Source organism: Polypterus senegalus, chromosome 6 (assembly GCF_016835505.1).
Source record: "Polypterus senegalus isolate Bchr_013 chromosome 6, ASM1683550v1, whole genome shotgun sequence".
Taxonomy (NCBI): domain Eukaryota; kingdom Metazoa; phylum Chordata; class Cladistia; order Polypteriformes; family Polypteridae; genus Polypterus; species Polypterus senegalus.
In genome coordinates, this window is record NC_053159.1 from 17,873,631 (window position 1) to 17,894,873 (window position 21,243).

The 21,243-nt window shown below is 42.9% G+C and overlaps 1 protein-coding gene across 5 annotated transcripts in view; it reads left to right on the plus strand.

Moving 5' to 3' along the window:
• The first annotated feature begins 1,352 nt into the window (after positions 1 to 1,352).
• Positions 1,353 to 21,243, plus strand: part of LOC120530814 (rootletin-like) — a 133,467-nt gene continuing 113,576 nt past the window's right edge. Inside the window, exon 1 of one of the 5 annotated variants that reach the window (XM_039755448.1) lies at positions 1,353 to 1,379. Coding sequence is in view for 3 of the 5 variants with exons in the window: in XM_039755441.1 (XP_039611375.1) it covers positions 20,467 to 20,532 (66 nt within the window). In the remaining 2 variants the exon portion in view is untranslated. Of the gene's footprint in view, positions 1,380 to 15,435; positions 16,629 to 20,306; positions 20,533 to 21,243 lie in introns of those variants that run through there. The other 4 variants (XM_039755446.1, XM_039755442.1, XM_039755447.1 and 1 more) reach the window with 4 other exon arrangements.

Consider the following 21,243-nt stretch of genomic DNA (forward strand, 5'->3'; position numbering starts at 1 on the left):
TCTCACCACTTCTTTTAAGTTTAGCTCTTGGAATTCTAAGCAGACCTTCATTTGAAGATCTAAGGTTACGATTTGGAATATAAGATGTCAGACATTCCGATATAGGAGATGGAGCGAGATTATTATTTTTATTATTTATATGTATACGCGCTGCTTTAGTTATATTAACGGCGCCCCTTGGTTTCTATAACGCACTTTTCAGTATTATTAGACTTCGAGGTCCTTTGGGGTGTCTTCGGTACCCTAAGCTCACACCTTTTACTTATTAAAAACTGAGCTCGTCAGTTTCTACCGCGCGGGCGTAACGGAAAAGTACGGAGCGCGCACCACTTGAGTTATATAAACGGCGCCATTCGGTGGACTGAGCGGCTCTGGCTTAGGCACTCGATAATTTTTACTTTCTCCTACTGGGAAAGTATTGTAATCGTTCAAAAAGTTATCGAATCCGAAAATACAATTTCTGTGTGTATGTGTGTGTAAATACGATAACTTGAGTACGCTTTCAGTCACATAGGTCAACCAAATTTTGCATGCAAGTTTTAAGTAGGCCTACAAAACGTAGATTACTATCAACTTTTGAGCTATTTCCCCTAACCGGAAGTGGTACTTATTTATTCATGCAGCTGCAGAGTTCAATTTATTCAACTTTACGTTTATAATAATTGTTCAATATATTATTAATTTGATTTGTTGTTGATGGTTCTTTAATGTACATGATATAAAAAATATAGTCTTGCGGTTTACTCCTCAAATATCTATCCCCATGTCTGAGTATGCCAGAAAGGCTAGGGGAGACCACTCCCGATTTATTTTTAATTCCAGATTGAATATAATATGATATGCCCATTCTTCAGTTCTCCTCAGAGTTTGTTTTTATGTAGCGCTCATCACTGGGCATTGTCTCATAACAGATTTATAAATATGAATTACCTACGGAGTTACGCGCTGTACATTTTCTCTAATAAGCACAGTGTCGTAGAGAAAACCGGTAAAACCCGTAAACTCGTGCATAACCAGCTGATGTATAAAAATCCGAGATGTGGTGTTGTACTGCTACACAGGTGAGGTCGAAAAGGCAAAGATCTCCGAGGCAACCCCTCTGCTTCCAAGCAAAGCTATCAGGTCTGTTTGCAGCGGCCGACGCGTTTGTTTAACGCATTGTCTGATTTGTGGAAGTGATATGGCTTGTACCGTATATAGGTATTGTGACGGATTGCGGGGGGAGAAAGGGGCATGGTTTAATTTACTAGCCTTCGATACTATGCTTGGTTACTTAGCAAGAAACAATAAAGGAAGGAAGCCAAAGAACTTGAAGATCTTGACTCAAAGTCGATCAGATAGGAAAGAGACAGAGCCGCGAGGAGACCTCCGAACAGCTGGTAAGTGCTTTCAATGCCGAGGTCGGGAAATTGAACTTTTTAAAAGTGTGCTGTTTCTTCGTAAGTATATAAACGAGCATGTCTTGAAATTATTTAACTTTATTAATTTTCATATGTTGCATTGTCCAACGAGATTAGAAGGTTAGGGCTGCGTTAAAATGAAACCGTTCAAGTGGACAATGACTCCTTTTGTAACGCATAATTACGCTTGTCTTCACATATGAACGAATGTCTGATTATTTTCAACACTGACAGAAATCTCAAAACACACAGCAAGAGGACGGGATGCCACCTGAGATATCTTTTGACGTCGGTTCAGTTTGACCACCTTCTGATGGTTTTCCTTTAGAGGCTCCCCCACAATGTGCCATCGGCCGGCTCCTGCCTTGAACCCTTGGCTGCAAATCTCCATCCCTGAGAAATGTTCTGCATTGCGACAGTGAAGGTCTTTAAGCGAAGAGTCTGAAAGGTCCTGCACCTCTTCGAGCCTCTGCTTGGACGAAAGATTCGCATGCACCATCACTTAGAACAGTGGTTCTCAAACTGTGGGGCGCCTAGGGGGGCGCGAAGATGTGAAAAAAAGAAAACAAGAATAAAAAATATGGAAAATACATCGATTGAAACCAAAACAAATGAACTTAAACTACATTCTGATACTATCCATCCATCCATTATCCAGCCCGCTATATTCTAAAACAGGGTCACGGGGGGTCTGCTGGTTCCAATCCCAGCCAACACAGGGCGCAAGGCAGGAAAGAAACCCCGGGCAGGGCGCCAGCATGTCTTTGGACTGTGGGAGGAAACTGGAGCACTCGGAGGAAACCCACGCAGACACGGGGAGAACATGCGAACTCCACGGAGGGAGGACCCGGGAAGCGAACCCAGGTCTCCTAACTGCGAGGCCTAAATATAGAGTTAGATAAATGTCGATAAAAGTTAAGTAGGTATAATAAAATATGCATCTATGATATATCATTAATTTAAAAAGAACAAATTGGTATTAGTGGGTTCCTTTCATAAAAACGTTAGGGGGGCGCGATTAAAACTGTTATGAAAACTCGGGTTGCAAAAACGCTGACTTAGAAAACAGCTTTTAGAATATCTGACTGGACAAAGGTGCATGTCTGTATCAACAGTTTGTCGATAGAGATCTGATTTGTGAGCAGTTTAAATATAAAATTAATTTAATTAGGGGACCAAGTTGTTGGAATTCCTCTTCCCGCAGTGCCGGGCGAAGTCCCTTTATAGCCCATTCGGGTGGTTAGGTCGCCCACTCCACTTGGTCGTCCATAGTGGCTAGTCAGCATTAGACCTCGATGACCTAATTGAGCCATGGTGTCTGGAGGGCACTCGCCATTAGTTATACGGCGACCCTCTGTGTAATGTCTGTGATTGTACAACAGAAGGGTCACGTTTATGTAACTGAAGGGGCGGGTGTTCTGGACACTGACTGGAATCCCCCAAACCCTGTCACTGAAGTCTGGTAATACTGTTTGCGCGTCGTTAATGAAAGCTCGGGGTCCCAGGCACCGTAAAGTCTGCGGTACTTACATGAACGGCGATGTGTGCGGTGACCTTGAACTTGAGGAGCCTCGCCCTGGTGTACAATTTGCAGGACACGCGAATTTGAAGGCTGCGGTTTTTTTTTTTTTTTCTGATCTTCATATTAGACGACATACGGTAACTTACAACAGGGTCGTAGTCTGTCGTTAACCTGATTTTATCACCCAACTTTCTACACTTTTTCTCAGTGAATTAAAAGATGCCTGGAGATCCAGAGCGTATCAATGCAATATCCGAGACAGGTCGAGGACCATCCCTGAGTTGCAGGACATTTTATCGCAGGACACACGTTCATTTAAATTTATACTGGCCCAAATATGAGACACGAACTTGACGGGACAGTCTTAAACACGAGTGAAGAGTCCGGAGGACTTGGAGGCACGTCGGAATTAGGCTTGGTTGGTGACTTTGGATGGATTTAGGCATCTTGCCAGGAGGCGGCACGGAGCGGCCTCATCCCAAAAAAATCGAAATAGCGATTACAACCTGAGCTGATCCATAAATTTGGGGCGCCGTTTATATGTAGTTAAGGGGTCGCGCGCTCTACAGCACAATGCGGGTCTGGTTTTAGCGCTTATGATTTTAAAGTAATTCATATTACAAAATCGCTTTGGATTGTATGGGAGATGAAGTTGGACGTGGCACTGTTGCGAGTTCCCAGACTTTTTTTGCCAATGTGTGTTCCCAAAATTCACTACTTATCGACGTGTATTAGACGTTTATGTTGCAGGCGACACGGTAGCACAGTCAGCGATCGGTGCCACCAAAGTGCGCACATGCAGGTCTGTTTCGGTTTCTTCTTAGTGCATCGGTTTCCTGTTAAAGTCCAAGGACACGCAGGTCATAGATTGGCGATGATAATTTGTAACTTGTGTGTGTGTCTAGCTTGAGATGAACTGTCGCACTGGGTTGTTCCTGCCTTGTGCCCTATGCTTGCCGGGATAGACCCCACCCTCCCCGCCACCCTACCCTCGATGAAGTTGATTTGAAAGATGGATAAATGGATGGATGTTTAAAAGCATCAACTGCAAAATTAGCAACTGGCAGCCTTAGCTACCTGGAGTAATCGGCTTTTGATGTTCACAGCCTTTTCTGAGCATATCAATATCATCGTTATCGAAATCCACTCATCCATTTTCAAACCTGCTTAATCGAGTTTATAGCCCCTTAGACTGGACACGAGGCAGGACCCGACATCTGCCTGAGCGCCAGTGCATCACAGCTCCGCTCCCGCACACTCTCTCATTCATGCACGGATCATCTGAATATGCCGATTAACCGAATGCTGCAAGGATTTGGGGTGGGCGATGAGACAACACACATAGAAGGCGAGTAGGTGAAAATTCTACAAAGACAGTGCTACAACTGGGGTTCAAATCCATATCCAGACACAGTATTGGTATATGACTGCAGTTTTAGGTATGCTCGTTGGTGCTGAACCCACCTCATCCAAAAAATGTAATCCCCTTTCGACACAGCATTTTTATGTTTAATTTTGAAAGAAACGCGCAGTTAAGATCAACAGTCACCACGAAATGAATCCAAAGGCGCCAAATGGTTTGTCAGAGTGACGCCACAAAGGAACCATTTTGGGTCCATAAAAAAAAGCACCCATATGAAGGTTCCTGAAAGTATCTTCACTTTAGACATCTCACGGATTGCACAATTAACCTTGAACAGATGAAAACTGATTAGTGAAACTCCAACAAGTTCCTAATTTTAAAAGAATCCCTGGGGACCCCCAAACTCAAAAAGTTACGTTGTAAAAAATGGGTGCACAATTTAACGGGCCCTATGTTGGACACTGATATGGGAGTTGCATTTTGGCTCATATGAAACAAATTTGGTGCCTTTATGGGCTTCCTACCTGGGTTAAGGGGTCACACATGCTGATGTTCTTTTAATAAATTCATGGTTTAAGACTGACAGTGTGGTCGATGCTTTGGACTTCACACCCTGAGGTTGAAGATTGAAATCCCACAGCATATGTGACCACAAGCAAGTCACTTTGCCTGACTGCGCTCTAGTTGGAAAACCAAAAAATGTAACCAATTGTATTGAATGTTGTAAGTCCCTTTGGATAAAAGTGTAAGCTAATATTTCATGATTGCTTTAAGCTTAGACACATGTTATCTAGACCAGGGGTTCCCAACATAGTCCTTGGAGACCTCCAAATTGTCCTGTTTTGTTTTTTTCTTTCTCACTCCCAGTACACATGTAGCAATATTTACTCATATGGGCCCCTTATGGTCCTTGGGTGCACAGTATGAGGGGTCCCATATGGATCACATGTGATGCCCATATGGGAGTGCTACTTAGGTTTTAGGTTGATTGAAACTTCTTAACTAGCCTGGTCTGTGTCCATATTCAGTATCCCACTTAGGTCTGGACCTGATGCTGTCATATTAGACTCTGTGATTCTTAAATGATTAGGTATAGTTTGAAAGAGTTAATACATGCATGATCCAAAAAGGAGAGAGCTGCTAATTCATAATTATCATAGCCTTCATCATCCTCTTTGAATATAAAAGTTTAGTTTACATGAAAGCAATTGCATGCACTGTTAAAAATAAAAGTGCCAAATTGGCTCTTCACAGTGATGCCATACTCAGTCCCCAAAAACGACCATCCACAAGAAGATTCCAAAAAGAACCTTTTAGTTTAAATCCATAGCAGGTTCCACAAATGGCCAGGCATGGATAACAGATTTGTGAAGTCCCAATGGATTCCTGATTTGTTCTTTTTTTAATTGACTCCCACAGGCCGCGCTCGGGTTTTCTGTTTGTTTGTATCTTGCTAGATTTCTGATTTGTTCACATAGGAACCCGTTTCAAAGTCCAAATAACCGATTTCATATTCAAGGTGCTCTTTCCCTGAATGAAGTGGTTCTTTGTCAAGAAATGGAGCGACGAGGAATCAAACCCCCCAGGGAAGGGCCATTTAAAGCATTGTTTTAAGAGGCTAAGAGGGTTTATAGTGAACGAGTCTTTAATCGAGTCACTTAATCTGAACTCGCACATCAATGGATGTTCTCTACATACCAAACTGCTTTCGAAATGAGACGGCGAATAAAGGGCGCTGTATAAAAATGAAGGTGAACAAATGCCCAACGAATCTGCTCCAAGAGACGCGCCTGGGTCGTTGATCGGCTCTCTGCGTGCACATTCTGTCGCCTGAGGGAAAGTCCCTTGTGTTTGGGACGCCGGTTACATTCACTTCACCACGTATTCATTGTTTCCCTGTTCCAGGTAATCGAGTCAAAGGACGAATTGTCGCCGCTGTTGCCGCTGGGAACAAAGTCGCGTTGTCAACAAAACGGATCAGGGCAAACACGCCGCCACTAAAATCACGCCTTCCACGCCACTCCGCCTTTCCACCAAGCCAGTGCCGTTCTGAATGGGAATTCGGACCTTGAATTAGTCAACTAGTCGGCGTTTTTAAAGACAGGCCAAAAGATGCCGAGTGAAGCAACAGAGTCATCCTGTCCCGACAGGACACTTCTGCCCCCTAGTGTTCAGTGTGGGTATGTCACACAAATGCCGGCACTGCAGCCCTACAAATCCAAGTCCATAATGGGCGCCAGTAGAGTCGAGCTGCAGACCTCCAGAGCTCTTGGCAGTTACATTGCTTTTAAGAGTGATTATGATTCATCTGACGTAAATAATGACGACTGTCCAGTACGTCAACTCCAGGTACTTGGTGCTCCAGGGTGGAGGCTCCAGCCTGCAGAGACACTTACGAGTACTGGGAATAAACTACAGTAATGCTGAGATGACTCCATCCTGCCCCACCAATACACTGCTGCCCCCTAGTGGTCGGTGTGGTTCTTTCACACAAATACCTGCACAGCAGCTCTTAAAATCCAAGTATGGATCTCTGCAGCCTGAAGCCTTCATCCTGGAGATCCAAGTAAGCGAAGATGGCTCCAGTGGGAGATGGTAGTCTAACTGCAGAGATGCATACCTGGAATAAACAACATTAGTGCTAAGAGATGTTCACCCATACACTTCTGCCGCCTAGTGGTCAGTGTGAGTCTTTCACACCACTACCTACACAGCAGCCCTTAACATCCAAGTATGGATCTCTGCAGCCTGAAGCCTTCATCCTGGAGATCCAAGTAAGCGAAGATGGCTCCAGTGGGAGATGGTAGTCTAACTGCAGAGATGCATACCTGGAATAAACAACATTAGTGCTAAGAGATGTTCACCCATACACTTCTGCCGCCTAGTGGTCAGTGTGAGTCTTTCACACCACTACCTACACAACAGCCCTTAAAATCCAAGTGTGATCTCTGCAGCCTGAAGCCTTCATCCTGGAGATCCAAGTAAGCGGAGATGGCTCCAGTGGGAGATGGTAGTCTAACTGCAGAGATGCATACTTGGAATAAACAGCGTTAGTGCTAACCAGAGGGGACTGGGCGGTCTCTTTTCCCCAGCCTTTGGAGTTTTTTTTTTTGTTTTTTCTGTCCACCCTGGCCATCGGACCTTACTCTTATTCTATGTTAATTAATGTTGACTTATGTTTATTTTTTATTGTGTCTTCTATTTTTCTATTCATTTTGTAAAGCACTTTGAGCTACATTTTTTTGTATGAATATGTGCTATATAAATAAATGTTGATTGATTGATTGATTGATTGATTATTATTTTCATACAAATAATTTAGCTCAAAGTGCTTTACATGATGAAGAAAGAGAAAAAAGGACAAAGTAAGAATTAAAATAAGACAACACCAATTAACACAGAATAAATGTAAGGCCCAATGGCCAGGGAGGACAGAAAAACAAAACAAAACAAAAAAAAACTCAAGACGACTGGAGAAAAAAATCAAATCTGCAGGGGCTCTGAGGCCACGAGACCACCCAACCCCCTCTAGGCATTCTACCTAACATCAATGATCAGTCCTCCTTGTATTCAGGGTTCTCATGGAAGGACTTGATGGTGACCGTCATATGGACTTCTGGCCTTTAATCCATCAATGTAGGGACATCACTGTGCTTTGATCAGGTGGTGGTGGCGCAGGTCGCCACCCCAGAAAACCGGAAAAAGAACAGAAGAGAGAGCAGGGGTTAGTACGGATTTTGGAGCCACCATGAATCGTTATGATAATTTATTCAAAAGAGATGTTCACCATACACTTCTGCCCCTAGTGGTCAGTGTGGGTCTTTCACACAAATACTTGCACATCAATCCTCTGAATGTGTTTGTGTGTGTGTCTCATCTACGGTTTAATTTAATTAATTTCAAAGGAACCTTATTATCATGACAATTATCATGTTTTGCCAAAGGAGACACAGTTTTAGTGCTCTGGCTCAAAACATAAAGGGAATATAAGATAATGAGTAATGTAAAAGGGTAACAATAACAGTAATTAAAAAGGATCTGTATATACAGCATATATTGTAAATGAAAATAGAGATACAAAATGAAGGGTTGAGGCACCACAGGTGAACCCGGTATAGCAGGGGTCTCCAACACGTCGCTCGCGAGCTACCGGTAATTCGCCAACCCTTTCCAAGTGGCTCAATGAATATTACATAAATTTGAAAGCTTGATTAGTCAAATTAGGGACGGACGATCCTTCCAAAAAATCATATCACGATCCACAATCTGAATTGCAATTCATCTTTTCAATGTGGCATACACTTAAGAGAATATCCGGATTCAAACTCATCAAGACCTAAGTAACACTTTATTTTAAATATCAAACAAAGTTGAATTCAATTGTTCTCTCGTTCGCTAGCTAAGCGGAGTTTAAAGAACACGACTTGTAGCTGGCGAGTGAGTGAGAAGAATCATACCTGCAACTGGAAATGTGAATACTCGTGTGAAGTGACACAGTGACATGTAACAAAATGACAAATGAATAAGTCATATCTGTGTATTTGGAATTGCATTGTTTTGTTTTGACAGCATTCATTTTTTAATTCAATAGTGTGAGATACACTAGAAAATGCATACATACATACAACATGCACTTGCAGGTGAACTAAATATTTTGTTTTGTGATGTTTTAACGCAAAATGTGACTTGTGGACACCAACATTTTGTAAATGTTCAGGAAAAACAAGCTTATTCAGTTTGTTTGGGTTGAAATAAGCTATGAGAAGAAATGTTAGAAAACATAAGTAGCTTTCGGCCATTTTCATTTTGTAAAAGTAGCTCTCAGGGGAAAAACGGTTGGAGACCCCTGCTGTATAGTGTTTCTTTAATAAGTTTTCACAAAAGAAATCAGTGATTGATGCCATTGTTATACGTCTTTCCAGACGCAAGTCCACTGACTAATCCAGTGTGCTGGTGGCGGCTCGTTTAGGATCGCGTGAGATTATGTCGCTGGAACCGGCAGTAAGGCCACTGCTCCTTAGGCTGTCGATCTTCCAATCTAAAGGCAAAAGGAAAGTGGAGGCGTTAGGTGACAGCACTAACCCTCGACCTGGAGTGAAATTACCATCAGATGAGTCCTGAGACACATTAGCACCCTTTTACCATCACTTATACATAAGTATCTCTACAGTATTATATTAAAAAAGTTATCCGTTCTGTCCGCGTTACTCAGCCTTGGCCACGCCCCTCCACACTGCTCGCCCAATCGTTACTCGTACTGCGCACATCCTCTCTCCATCCCACCCCGTGACACTCACAGTGCTAACTCGCCCTTCAACTCGGTCGGTTGTGATGGCAGGGCAGAAAAGCACATGCTCTATTCAAGAATGGTGACTTTTAGTATGTGGTAGAAAAGGGCAGCAAGTGCTGATAAAAAAAACATCAGAAAAGAAAATGAACAAAAACAGAGCTGCACTGAATAAAAATCAAGAACAAAGAGAATCGTTCAATCAATGAAAAAAAGAGAAAAATATCCAGAACAATATCCATCCCTTATCCAACCCACTATATTCTAACTATAGGGTCACGGGGGTCTGCAAGGCAATACAGGGTGCAAGGCAGGAAACAAACCTCGGGCAGGGCGCCAGCCCACCACAGGGCACACACACACACCAAGCACACACTAGGAACAATTTAGGATCGCCAATGCACCTAGCCTGCATGTCTTTGGGCTGTGGGAGGAAACCGGAGCACCCGGAGGAAACCCACACAGACACGGGGAGAACATGCAAACTCCATGCAGGGAGGACTCGGGAAGCGAACCCGGGTCCAGAACAATACGCAAACAGAAATGCAAAAAAAGCAACGTTTATAGAATGCAAGTTAGAGGATAAAGTCATTCATAATATTGGTTCTGATGAGGCTTTCGTGTAATTTACTTGTACTTTTTTACTATGTTTTATTATTCATTAGTGTCCAAAATAGACAGTTGTAGCGAAATACTCAAGAACTGATTTTTCTACCAATAATACAGTAACTAAGGCAGGGTCCTCTTAATAGCATTATAGGACCCCCGGGAAAAGCAGTACACTGAGACCCCTACAGTATACCTACACAACCACTCACAAGAATAAAATTGTAAATGGTCGATAAAATTAAACATATATTTATTGTATTGGTACTTCCAACAAAATCAGTGTTTAAACATTAAATAACATGCTGTAGAGCAAAGATTAATCAACACAAACGTTTGAACAATATAACATGAGCCTTGAAAAATATATAAATGATACTCAATTGGTAAACCATACAGACGGAGACGGCACAGTAGGAAATATCTATGAATTATTTATTATTAATGAAGTGTTCAACAAAACCATTTGTGAAATTTCTTTGCAGAGAATTGAGTTGAAGTGACGTTAACTGATACGCTCTTACGTGATGTAGTGTGTGAGATCCGTACACATACCTGCACGTGAGGCTTCAGAGGTGACCGTGATACTAAATCAGAGGCGAATGCCAATGTCCCCTTGTAACACAATAGCACATATTTATAGTTTAGTATACTATAGTATTTATTTATTCACACCAGCTCACAACATACATAGATTAGCATGGGTTCTCTATGGTCGTGGGGCCCCCGGGTAACTGCCCAGCGTGCCTATATGTTAAGATGGCCCTGAACTGAGGACCAAATCATCTTCCTCCTGTGCCCTGCACACTCTTCTATGCACCCTCTCTTTAAATACAATCACGTCTCTAACAGAGGAGTGCCCTGATGCCTAGTGCCTACCCCTGGTGGTTGGCAAGTGAAACAAGCAGATGGCAGAGCCCCCTAATATAAATAAAATCAAAAAATAAATGCCTACATAAATAGATGATTCATCCTATTCTGGCCCCACTTTGTTTTCTTCTCTCAGTCTCTGCCAGACAGCAATGTACCCTTCTGGTTTGTCTGCTGTCTGGGCACCTTCCCCAGAAGAATGGCCAGTTTGCTTGTGTTGTTCAGTGCTGGAAGCTCTGGGATCAGTTCTGTCAATGTGGTAAAGCCGGAGTCCTTCACTGCCCTGTATGTGGGGTATTGCAGAAGGAAGTGTTCTTCATCTTCCACCTGTCATAAGTCGCACTGCTCAGCCGTTTGTCCTGCCTACTCCTCCATGTTTGATGATGGTGAGCAGTTTCTACTGCCATATTGTGGCAGCTCAGTCTGTACAGGCTCAGTATTTGTCTGTCCTTGGGGTCTTTTATTGTGCACAGCTATGGCATGAAGGTGACTGATGGTAACATTCCAGTTTGTTTTGTAGCTGCACACTCTTAAAAGTAAAGTTGCCAGAGAAGTTCTTGGGTGTGAGGCTATAGGAGAACCATTTCAGTATCTCCAAAGTACCATCCACATGAAGGTTCCAGAAAGAACCCCCTATTCAGATCCATAACAGATTCCATAAATAGCCTTAAATAGATAATAGATTTGTGAAATGCCAGGAAATAGCCAGAAATAGCAGGACTGTCATTGCACACCATTACTCAGGTGAAGCTCAGTTCTTCTGGATCTCTTATCCTGCTAGGTTGCCTGCTATACACTAAAGCTGTTTTCCAACCTTTGTGGTGTCACGACCCGATTTTTCACATGCCAATGTGTCTGCATGTCCTCCGTGTTCACAGTCCACCTCTGTGAGTTTAGCACAATCACCTGAGAATGGGGAGTGTGATTTTGGGGGCTGATCCTTGGTGAATCAATCATGATCATACAAGACGCAATGCAATGCTGCTGCTGTGAATCGAGCATGACCATTGATCAGGTTGGGTGACATTTCATCTGAGGTTGGCTGCATCCCACCAGTAGGGAAACACGGCACTAAAGATTTGTGTTTTGCCCACATATTAGTTACTTTGTCAAATCCCAGAGAACCAGTTTCATATCCCAGAATGAATGGATCTTTGTTGAGTAAGGTTAGTACAAGGATCCAGAGAACCCAACAAAGTGCTATTGTAGAACTAGAATTTTTAAAATGCGTTCTTCTTGTCTCCATTGGTGTTAAGACTTGAAATGCCAAAGCGCATAACTCCCAAAAAGCTGCAAACACACTTCCAATAGTGGCCACTAGAGGGGGAATATACCTACAAAACCCTGGCTAGCCAAATGGGCAAACACAGAAACTGCATAAAAATAAAAAGGTTTTATTCTTTACAAAATATCTCTCTATATATATATAATTCACTAAGGCAAGACACCCATGGAAAACACGCCGGAAGGGGCGTGGATTCACTAACCCTCCAACAGGTAAGACACCTATGGCGCACGCAGGAAGGAGCCACGTCGGAGGTGGATCGCCATATGCAGCGTGTAAAACAGTTTGCGAGGGGTATCCCATTGGATCCTTACAACAGTCCTTTACAACTAAGGTTAAAACACAATGAAGTAAGCAGTGTTTAAAAACCGAGTTTTCGGTTACGACGCACAACTGCGTGCACCATAGCAAGCTGTTTTACATGCTACATACAGCAATTTGCATCCGTGAGAAACATGCGTCTTCTTAGGTGCTCCTGCAGGAACACGGAAAGTCTACGTGAGTCACAGGTGCATCTGGACTGTGCAAAGATGACAACGACTCAAGTGACGAATTGGAGGTGGGCACATGAGCGATGGCGGTCCGCCAGTTTTCAGTCACGGACGATTGTGTGTTGGTTTGTTGCTTTTCTCGCTGATTTATTACATTACCGATTTTTCAAATGTTAATTTTCTCCCTGTGCTTAAAAATCATTAAAAAACCGGCCTGATTATGCCTCATATGGTACGCCACGGGCTGGCTAGTACTCTATAATACGATGAAGCTCTGAAGAGCACAATGGCAAAATGGAGTTGCCTAAAAATGCAAGGCAATCCAAGCAAACCAAGTCCATAAACAGAATCTGAAGGCAAAGTCAAACAACAGAGCAGAGGAAAACAATTCAGTAGATCACTGGACGCAGCAAAAACACAAGAACTCACCAAGACTCATTAGTGCATTCAAAATGAACAGAACTTTGGAAGACCCCCTGAATTTGTAAAGTGGACGGTAGGTTCTGGTAATGAATGGCAGGTGGCCCCTCCCACAAAACACATGGAACTTACATTGACACAATCAACGATAAGGAATAATACAAGTGATCAACAAAACTAACACTAACATAAATAAAAGAAACAAAAATGAACAAAACAGACCTAAAACGGTTTAACAATTAGGTGGTATAGCGTGTTTTGTTATCATCTGAAGCTTTTCCACGACGCCACTGGTGTGTTCAGTGCTCTGAGGGGCTTTGCCAGGGTGGTGATGGCACACAATGTCACATTGGACTCCTGACGCCCTAGTCCATTTGAAATAAACCACCAGGAATTGTGGGAGGCTCTCCATATTTATAGGATGGAGGGTAGTTCCTGGCAGTGATTGGCAGGTGGACCCGCCTCTTGAAGGAACCACCCACAGAACACATGGGACATATCAAAGGCAGCGTATATACATAGACACGATCAAAAACAATGAATAATGCAAACGATGAAGAAATATAACTCATGAATAAAAGAAGAAGAAACAACTAAAATGTGAATTTGAACCCCAGCCTGGCGGACACCTGGGCTGACACTCAACAATTAGGGGGTGTCACGTGTTTTGTTTTCATCTTCAGCTTTTCCAATGCTGCTATCTAAATCTTTTCCATGGCACTGCTGTGGTTCAGTGCTCTGAGGGGCTGTGCCAGGGAGGTGATGGCACAGGATGTCATATTTGATTCCTGGCATTGTAGTGGAGAGAAGCAGTAGAAATCTGGGCTACTGTTTCACATGTGGTCCCAATATTTCAGGGCTCTGAGCAGCAGTGGGATAAAGCATTGTTGGTGGCTCTCCTGTGCAGCTGGAGGACGTGTTGGAAGAACGTCTGGTGTAGGCTCCCCAGTCCCTTTCTCACCTTCTGTAAACTTCTGGTGCAGGCTCCCCAGGGGACCCTCTCTCTCACACAGAGAGCGGCCTTAGGAGTGTGCGCGGCCGGTTACGTCAAACGCAGTTACCGGTATGTGTGGACTGTACAAACTTTAGCGCGAATTTAATAAAAAAGAAAAAAACTATGTTAGCATACACCGCATTTTCTCATTACACTATTCAGCTAATTTTTTGCAAGACAACAAAATATTGCGATATAATATATTTAAAAAGTACAATTCATAATTCATGACAGTAGCACGACATGCGATGCGGTGTCATATGGAAATCAGCAGGGCCACTTCTAGAAAACGTACCCAAATGGCAAGTATAATCTGAGCCTCGATATGCAGGATGTCATAGTCATAACTCATGTTGATGTCATGTCAGCCGGTTATCATTAGCGATACATGTTTTTGTGCATTAATATTCGGACTATGGATTTTTTTCAAAGACGTACATGTATGGAATTTGACGATGAAGAAGGACATTAAAAGGGTTCCTCTTAGAAGCATCTCATATATAGGGCTTCTCTCTATATAATGGAAAATATAACGTGACAAATCCGCTCGAACGGGACCCTTAAAGAGCGGTGCCTGGGGCAGTCGCCCCACTTGCCACCCCTAAACGCCGCTCTTACTCTCACCTGCTGTAAACTTCTAGTGCAGGCTTCCCAGGAGACCCCACTTGCTGTAAACTTCTGGAGCAGGCTTTCCCGAGGACCCCCTCTTTCCTGCTGTAGACCGGGTATGTCATCTGGCCCCAAACCTCACTTGCATAAAGGCGGGATGGTGAGATCTCACGATCAGAAATCTTCAGGTCCTCACTGGTGACTTTAGATAGATAAATAGATAGATAAATAGATAGATAGATAGATAGATAGATAGATAGATAGATAGATAGATAGATAGATAGATAGATAGATAGATACTTTATTAATTCCAAGGGTAAATTCACATACTCCAGCAGCAGCATACTGATAAAAAAAAGGTGACAGTATTCCTTCCTGATGGTGTAGATAGCAGTACGTGCTTTTTCCTGAAGAGCTTTGATGGCGCTCATCCAGTATCCTGACGCACCGTGCATGTGGACTTGTGTTCCAGTAGCGAGCTCCTCCTCCTTTGTACCATGCAAGTTATCCAAAGCCCACCCTCTTGGAGCTGGTTAGCCCTGCCAGACTCCCACTCTCCACCCTAGTGGGCGTGCTCTCCTGCGACTCTGCTAGCGATGTGGAGTTTTGTTTTAAAAAGTGACGGCGGCAAAATCCGGGTGGGAGCAGCGAATCTCCCCAAACATTTGTGGCGCTAATGGTGGGGGTGGGAACGACCCGGCAGACAGGTAGGGCTGCTTTTTTTCCCTTCTCTCTCCTCTCACATAAGACGGCGGACACGGAACTAGCAGGCAGGGGAGGCTGTCAGTGATTGCGCCTGGAAGTGAACGTAGAGAAGGGCGAAAAAGGGGCTAATGAGGGAGCACCGCGTCTGCAGTCTCTCACAGGGCAGATGCACGCAGTCCCTTGCTAAACCGGCCCTTGACTTGATCATCGACAGAACGGCTTCTTCCTAAATCGTGTAGCGGAAAAGCGAATGCCGGATTCGTCACAGCTGCTGCTGCACCGATCTATGGGTGCGACTGCCGCCCAGCCGGCGTCACGCGGCTTCAGACTCAACACTTTACAAGAAGGGCAGATGACGAGGCTTCTCAGCGATGCCCCGAGACGACTTGCATTGTTACAAAAGTTTCCTTTGTTTGGGCGAAACAGGAACTCCTCCTCTCGAACTGCCATTTGTGCCACACTTTGAATGTGGCCTCCATCCCACCCAATTCAGCAGCACTTGCACGTTTATGGAAAAGCGGTTTTTAAATCCGGAGACGAGAAACTTGACGATACAGAACTTTCTCCGTTTCTGCGCCCATTCAAACGCATCAGTCGCAGTCTGATCGCTAATGGCTGCAGCAGGGAGGGTCGGGACCCTAAATGTGAAAGTGAAACGCACTTGAGCTCAGGTGCTGCACTCCACCTGGATGTCTCAAGTGTGGAGGTATAAGGACATAGTTGCGTATAACAGTTCTGCGTCCTGGTAATGACATGTTAGACAGACCGACAGACTTAGGAGAGGCAGGTCACTTATATGCGTAAGTCCGAGGAAACCTACAAAAATTAATATGCATTGTATTATATACAGTATGTATGCACCCCGCTGATTTGCAGTTGCTCTCACTCTTACAACACGAAGTTCTCCTTGCATCGGTGTGACAGGCTTCTAAATAAAGAAGGCCAATGCCGTTAACCAAATCACCACGAGAGGGCGGCATGTGAAAATATAATCTACGTGTTAAAGGCTCGGGGGCGACTGCCCTCCTTTCACAAAATGGGAAACGACGCAGACTCTTAAGGAGCGCTGGTTTATGGTGGGGACGATTTCTTGTGCAATCTTTTTTGCAGTCTTTAGAATGTTTTCCTATTTTTCTGGTGTACAATGCTTTGAAAACACAGTTTTTAGTATTTATGACGGACAAAACTGATTTTAAAATCACTGCAAAGTGTAACTCGTGCCTGTCAATTGCATGTAAGTAGAAACTGGTTTAGAAAACCAGATAATTAAATGTTTACTGGAGGCAGTCCGGTGCTGGTTCTTGTCTTATGTTTCCCGGAGTCCACTAATAAAATAATGAGTGCAGAAAACGTTTAATGGGAGTGTAAAATGAACAGATTTTCTATGATGCAATCCAGTCGGACAATTCTTATTAACAGGACATTGAATTATGAATTATTGTCGCTGCATTTTGATGATAATTAAAAATGATCGGCATTTCTAGGTCCATAATGAACAATCATATTTGTAGCTCATTATGTTATGTTCAGAGCTGATTGAGTTATTCGGCAGCAAGGCTCTGAAGTGGAGAGTCGAGGAAAAGATTTGTTAGTAACCATAGCAACTGACGTGTCCGGTTCCTATAGATACCGTGTGCTTACGATCGTATTGCTGTGCATCTATCTATCTATCTATCTATCTATCTATCTATCTATCTATCTATCTATCTATCTATCTATCTATCTATCTATCTATCTATCTATCTCCCTATTTTAATGCTTTTTTGTTATGGGTATATATTTATTATTGCTTTTAAAATTAGCAGTGCTTTGTTCAGTATTACTACATACATACTATACTGCATTGTTTCTGCATGTTTTTTAATTTGTGGGGCAAGCAATAAAAACTTTTCAATGTTATGTAAGTCATAATGACAATAAAATGAATTGAAATGTAAATATTTTTAACTGAAAATATGATCAAATGTCAGTTTTAAAGCAAAAATTGTGTTCCATTTCACAGATTAAATATAATACTGTAATTAAAAGTTTCTTCATTGTTTATTGAAAAAACTGACTTCAAATAAATTACTTTTTAAGTCTAATTATATTGTGTTTTAACTGTCTATCAATTCATTATATAGTGCCTTTTATCTATCTAGTTATGAATTGTATGTCTTTCAAAGTTTAAATGTGGCTTTTTTTTATTCTGAATTTTATTAATTTAGCAGCCTCATTTTAAATGCTTTTTAAATAGTATTATTGACATATTTTTGTTGAAATTACTTGAAAATGCCATCACATGAAATATGTAAAGCAAAGTCAGGGCCAGTCATGCCATGACATTTTCTGTTTCTGTTTTCTTGTACGCGTCCTAATCCGAAGCAGAAGGTTAGCTTGTACTCGGGGTGCCCCATTTTCCTGTCCCATCCCGAAGATGCGTGTGTTGGGTCGGTCGCTAACTTGAAGCAGGTCCGTGTGAATAGGGTCCATATGTGTGTGAGGGACTATTATAATGATAGTGTAGGAGTCGATGTAAGCTTGAAAGAATTGGTAGCTGTGTTCATGAATATATGAAATGCAAAATGTGTATTTCAAGTAAACGGTGTGTCACACTGTGTCAGAAGGACTGCCGTTAAGACACCTGATCGCAAAGAGCAACAGGAACTGCAGATTTCAGTGTTGAAAACACCCAAGTCAATAAATATGATGAACGAAACCAGTAAATGCACAGACACAGCTGCACAACATCCTCCTTCTGACTGCACGTCTAAACAAATAACTAAATAAAATTTAATATTACTGTCTAATTGGAAATGTACACGATGCCGTGACAAAATAGTCGCAGCGTGTTAACATGTCGTATATCCATAGGCCACAATGCGTATCTGAACTCCATTCGCTGTTGTTGTCATATGCGAATGAAATAGTTAAACTGACAGAGTGACCCGGGGCCATCTTAACAGCACCATAGGCCCCCAGGCAAAGGAGTGCACTGGGACCCCTCTTTTGATAGCAAAACAACTACATACTTAGCCAACAGAAACATGGAGGACCCCTATGCTCCCAGGTGCCCATTGTGCCCATACGTTAAGATGGCCCTGAAAAGACGTCATAGCAAACAGATACACTTGTCAAATGTGCGGAGCCCAGTAGCTGCGGTGGTCCACGTGTGTGTGTGTCTGTCACCATTACCACAGCACTCATTACAACATGCAAAATAATTATGAAGCTTCAATTCCCTTGTGCTACTGAGCTCCTTGAATGGACAACAGCAATTTCAACTTTTTTATTTTCTCTCGGTGTCAAGTCTTTTGTTCAGTATCTTTTGTTCTCTCCCTGAAGCCTCTGCGCTGGTTTAAAACACACGGATTGGAGAAACTGAGGGGGGTAAGTGTTTTAGGAAGAAGCTCTGTGGGTGGAGCCTTCGCAGCGGCGGATTTCGCTGCTGTTCACTACACACTTTTTAAGGGGTTGTCCCAAGATGTGTATTGTTATTTGGGAATCATATCCGGCCCCGGGGGACTACCCTAATCTATCCCAAAATGTATCTCTGTGTGCATTAAATGATCGATTACATAATTATAACGTCGTTTTTTTAATCTTTTGAGCCAACGTCCATCTGTTTAAGTAAATCAAAGTAAAATTACAAATGGTACTTAATTTAGAAAGCGGCTTTAAAATTCATGCATTACATAGCGCTCGTCACAGGGCTCAGTATTGAAACTGAAACATCAGAAATGACACACCGTTCAGGTACTGAATTTAAATGACCGGCTTTTTTCATTAAATCATAGCGTTTCAATGCACCTTGCCGTTACAGAATAAACCTAAAAAAGGAACCCAATCATAAACACGGCAGGGTGCCATTTAAGTGATTCTTTTGGTTATAATTACAAAGCACTGTGTCTGCGCTAGTTATGTTATTACTTGCTTATTGTTAGGACTTTTAGTGTTGATACCACCTTTCATTATTCTTATTTTCAGCTGTACCTGGAAAATTCGGAGGGCGGAGCGAATTTGTGGATTTTCTTTTTAATGTTTTGACTAGGATGGATGGATGAAGGGGTTACATGAAGTGTTCTAGCGCTCCGAGTGAAGTGTCTATTTATTCTTTGCACCAGCTGCTCACAAGACCCTCGGCCTCACAGTCCTTTTAATGCACGTTATTTAGAAGTGGCAGCCACTGCTGACCCAGTGTACTCCTTTATCTCGATGGCTGCACCTGCCCTCCACACATTATACACCGACTCTCCTCAGCTTTGCATTATACTGTACTTGTTGCAGTAGCTCCGATTTCATTCTCAACAACGCAAATGTGTTTATTTACAAATACCGCATTTTCCTAACTCTTCCTAAAGTAATATGTAATTCTTATATCTGCTTGGATTATTTTAGTATGCTTGCCGTCCTCCTAAATGTTAATGCAATGAAGCTCTGTCCATGCGGGACAGAAACCCCGGTCATTCAATATTTTATTACAGTTCTTTTCCCTGTAAAATGCCTTGTGTATTTTCTGTTTAACTGCGCTGACTTGGGTGCTTCTTGTTAGTCGTGCTGCGCCGATGAAGACTGAAATCTTTGCATCTTTGGAAGTCTCTCTCCTTTCACGGCTGTGCACCAGAATTCTGGAAACACTTGGGCTCTGTGTGTGGGCGTGGCCCGGGCGATGACACGCCTCTTACCCGCCCCAAATCCAAACCCCCATCTAAGCGGCGGTCAGCTCGACTCCCGGGATGATAGGATTTAAATGCTAATCCCAACAAAGTGCGCAGAGCGCCAGAACACGAGCTCTTTTACATCGATTGCTAAAACGAAATCAAAAGCTTGAAGTCCATCCGATAACTTCTTGTGAAATGGTGACATCAGGAGAGCTGCGAAAAGGAACTTTGGACCTGTGAGTGGGTTTACGGACCCGAGCAGACCGAAGCTTCAATGAACTCCTCGGAGGAAATGCGCGCGAAGGTCGGTGGAGAGCTCAGGCTGGAAGCGGTCATCCAGGTGGGTTGTGACGGCAGCCCGATCTCCCGGGTCATTAGTCCACCTGGAGGTCAGAGGAAGGCAGCGTGCTGATCCCAAATGAATAAGCAATGAGTCGTTTAGACCGTTTAATGCTCGACACGTTAATGCGAATATCCATCAGACGTTAGTGGGGCAAAAGCAGGACAGCGCTGTCCAAGTCCAAAGTGAAGTGAAGTGTAGTGGGTGGAACAGTCCAGGATCCACACGGTGGGCTGTCTGTGCTCGTGCTGGCGGGATGAGGTACATGTGCTGTTTTGCGAGTATCCATCGTCAGATCGAATGTAAGAGCAACAAACACCCTTAATATTAGAGAACTCCATTGTCAAAGCCACTTAGATTCGATCAGATCAAATAAACGTTATTAATCCCAAGAGGGATTTTATCAGGTACACACAGCAGCAGATATTAAAAAAATAAAGTACAAATACTGCAATCAATCAATAGATTAATCTAATTAATCATCTCAGTGGGCCAGAGCCTATCCTGGCAGCCTGGGCACAAGTCAGGAAACAACCCAGGGAATCACAGGTCCATTATTATTATTATTATTATTATTATTATTATTATATTAATGTCCATACATGACAGTCTTGGCAAAGGAGATTAAACAGAAATCTTAATTGTCGTCCCATCAAAGGCTAGGGGTCATTGTTTTATGCCAGTGCTGCCAAAACAGGCTTCAGCTCCTTG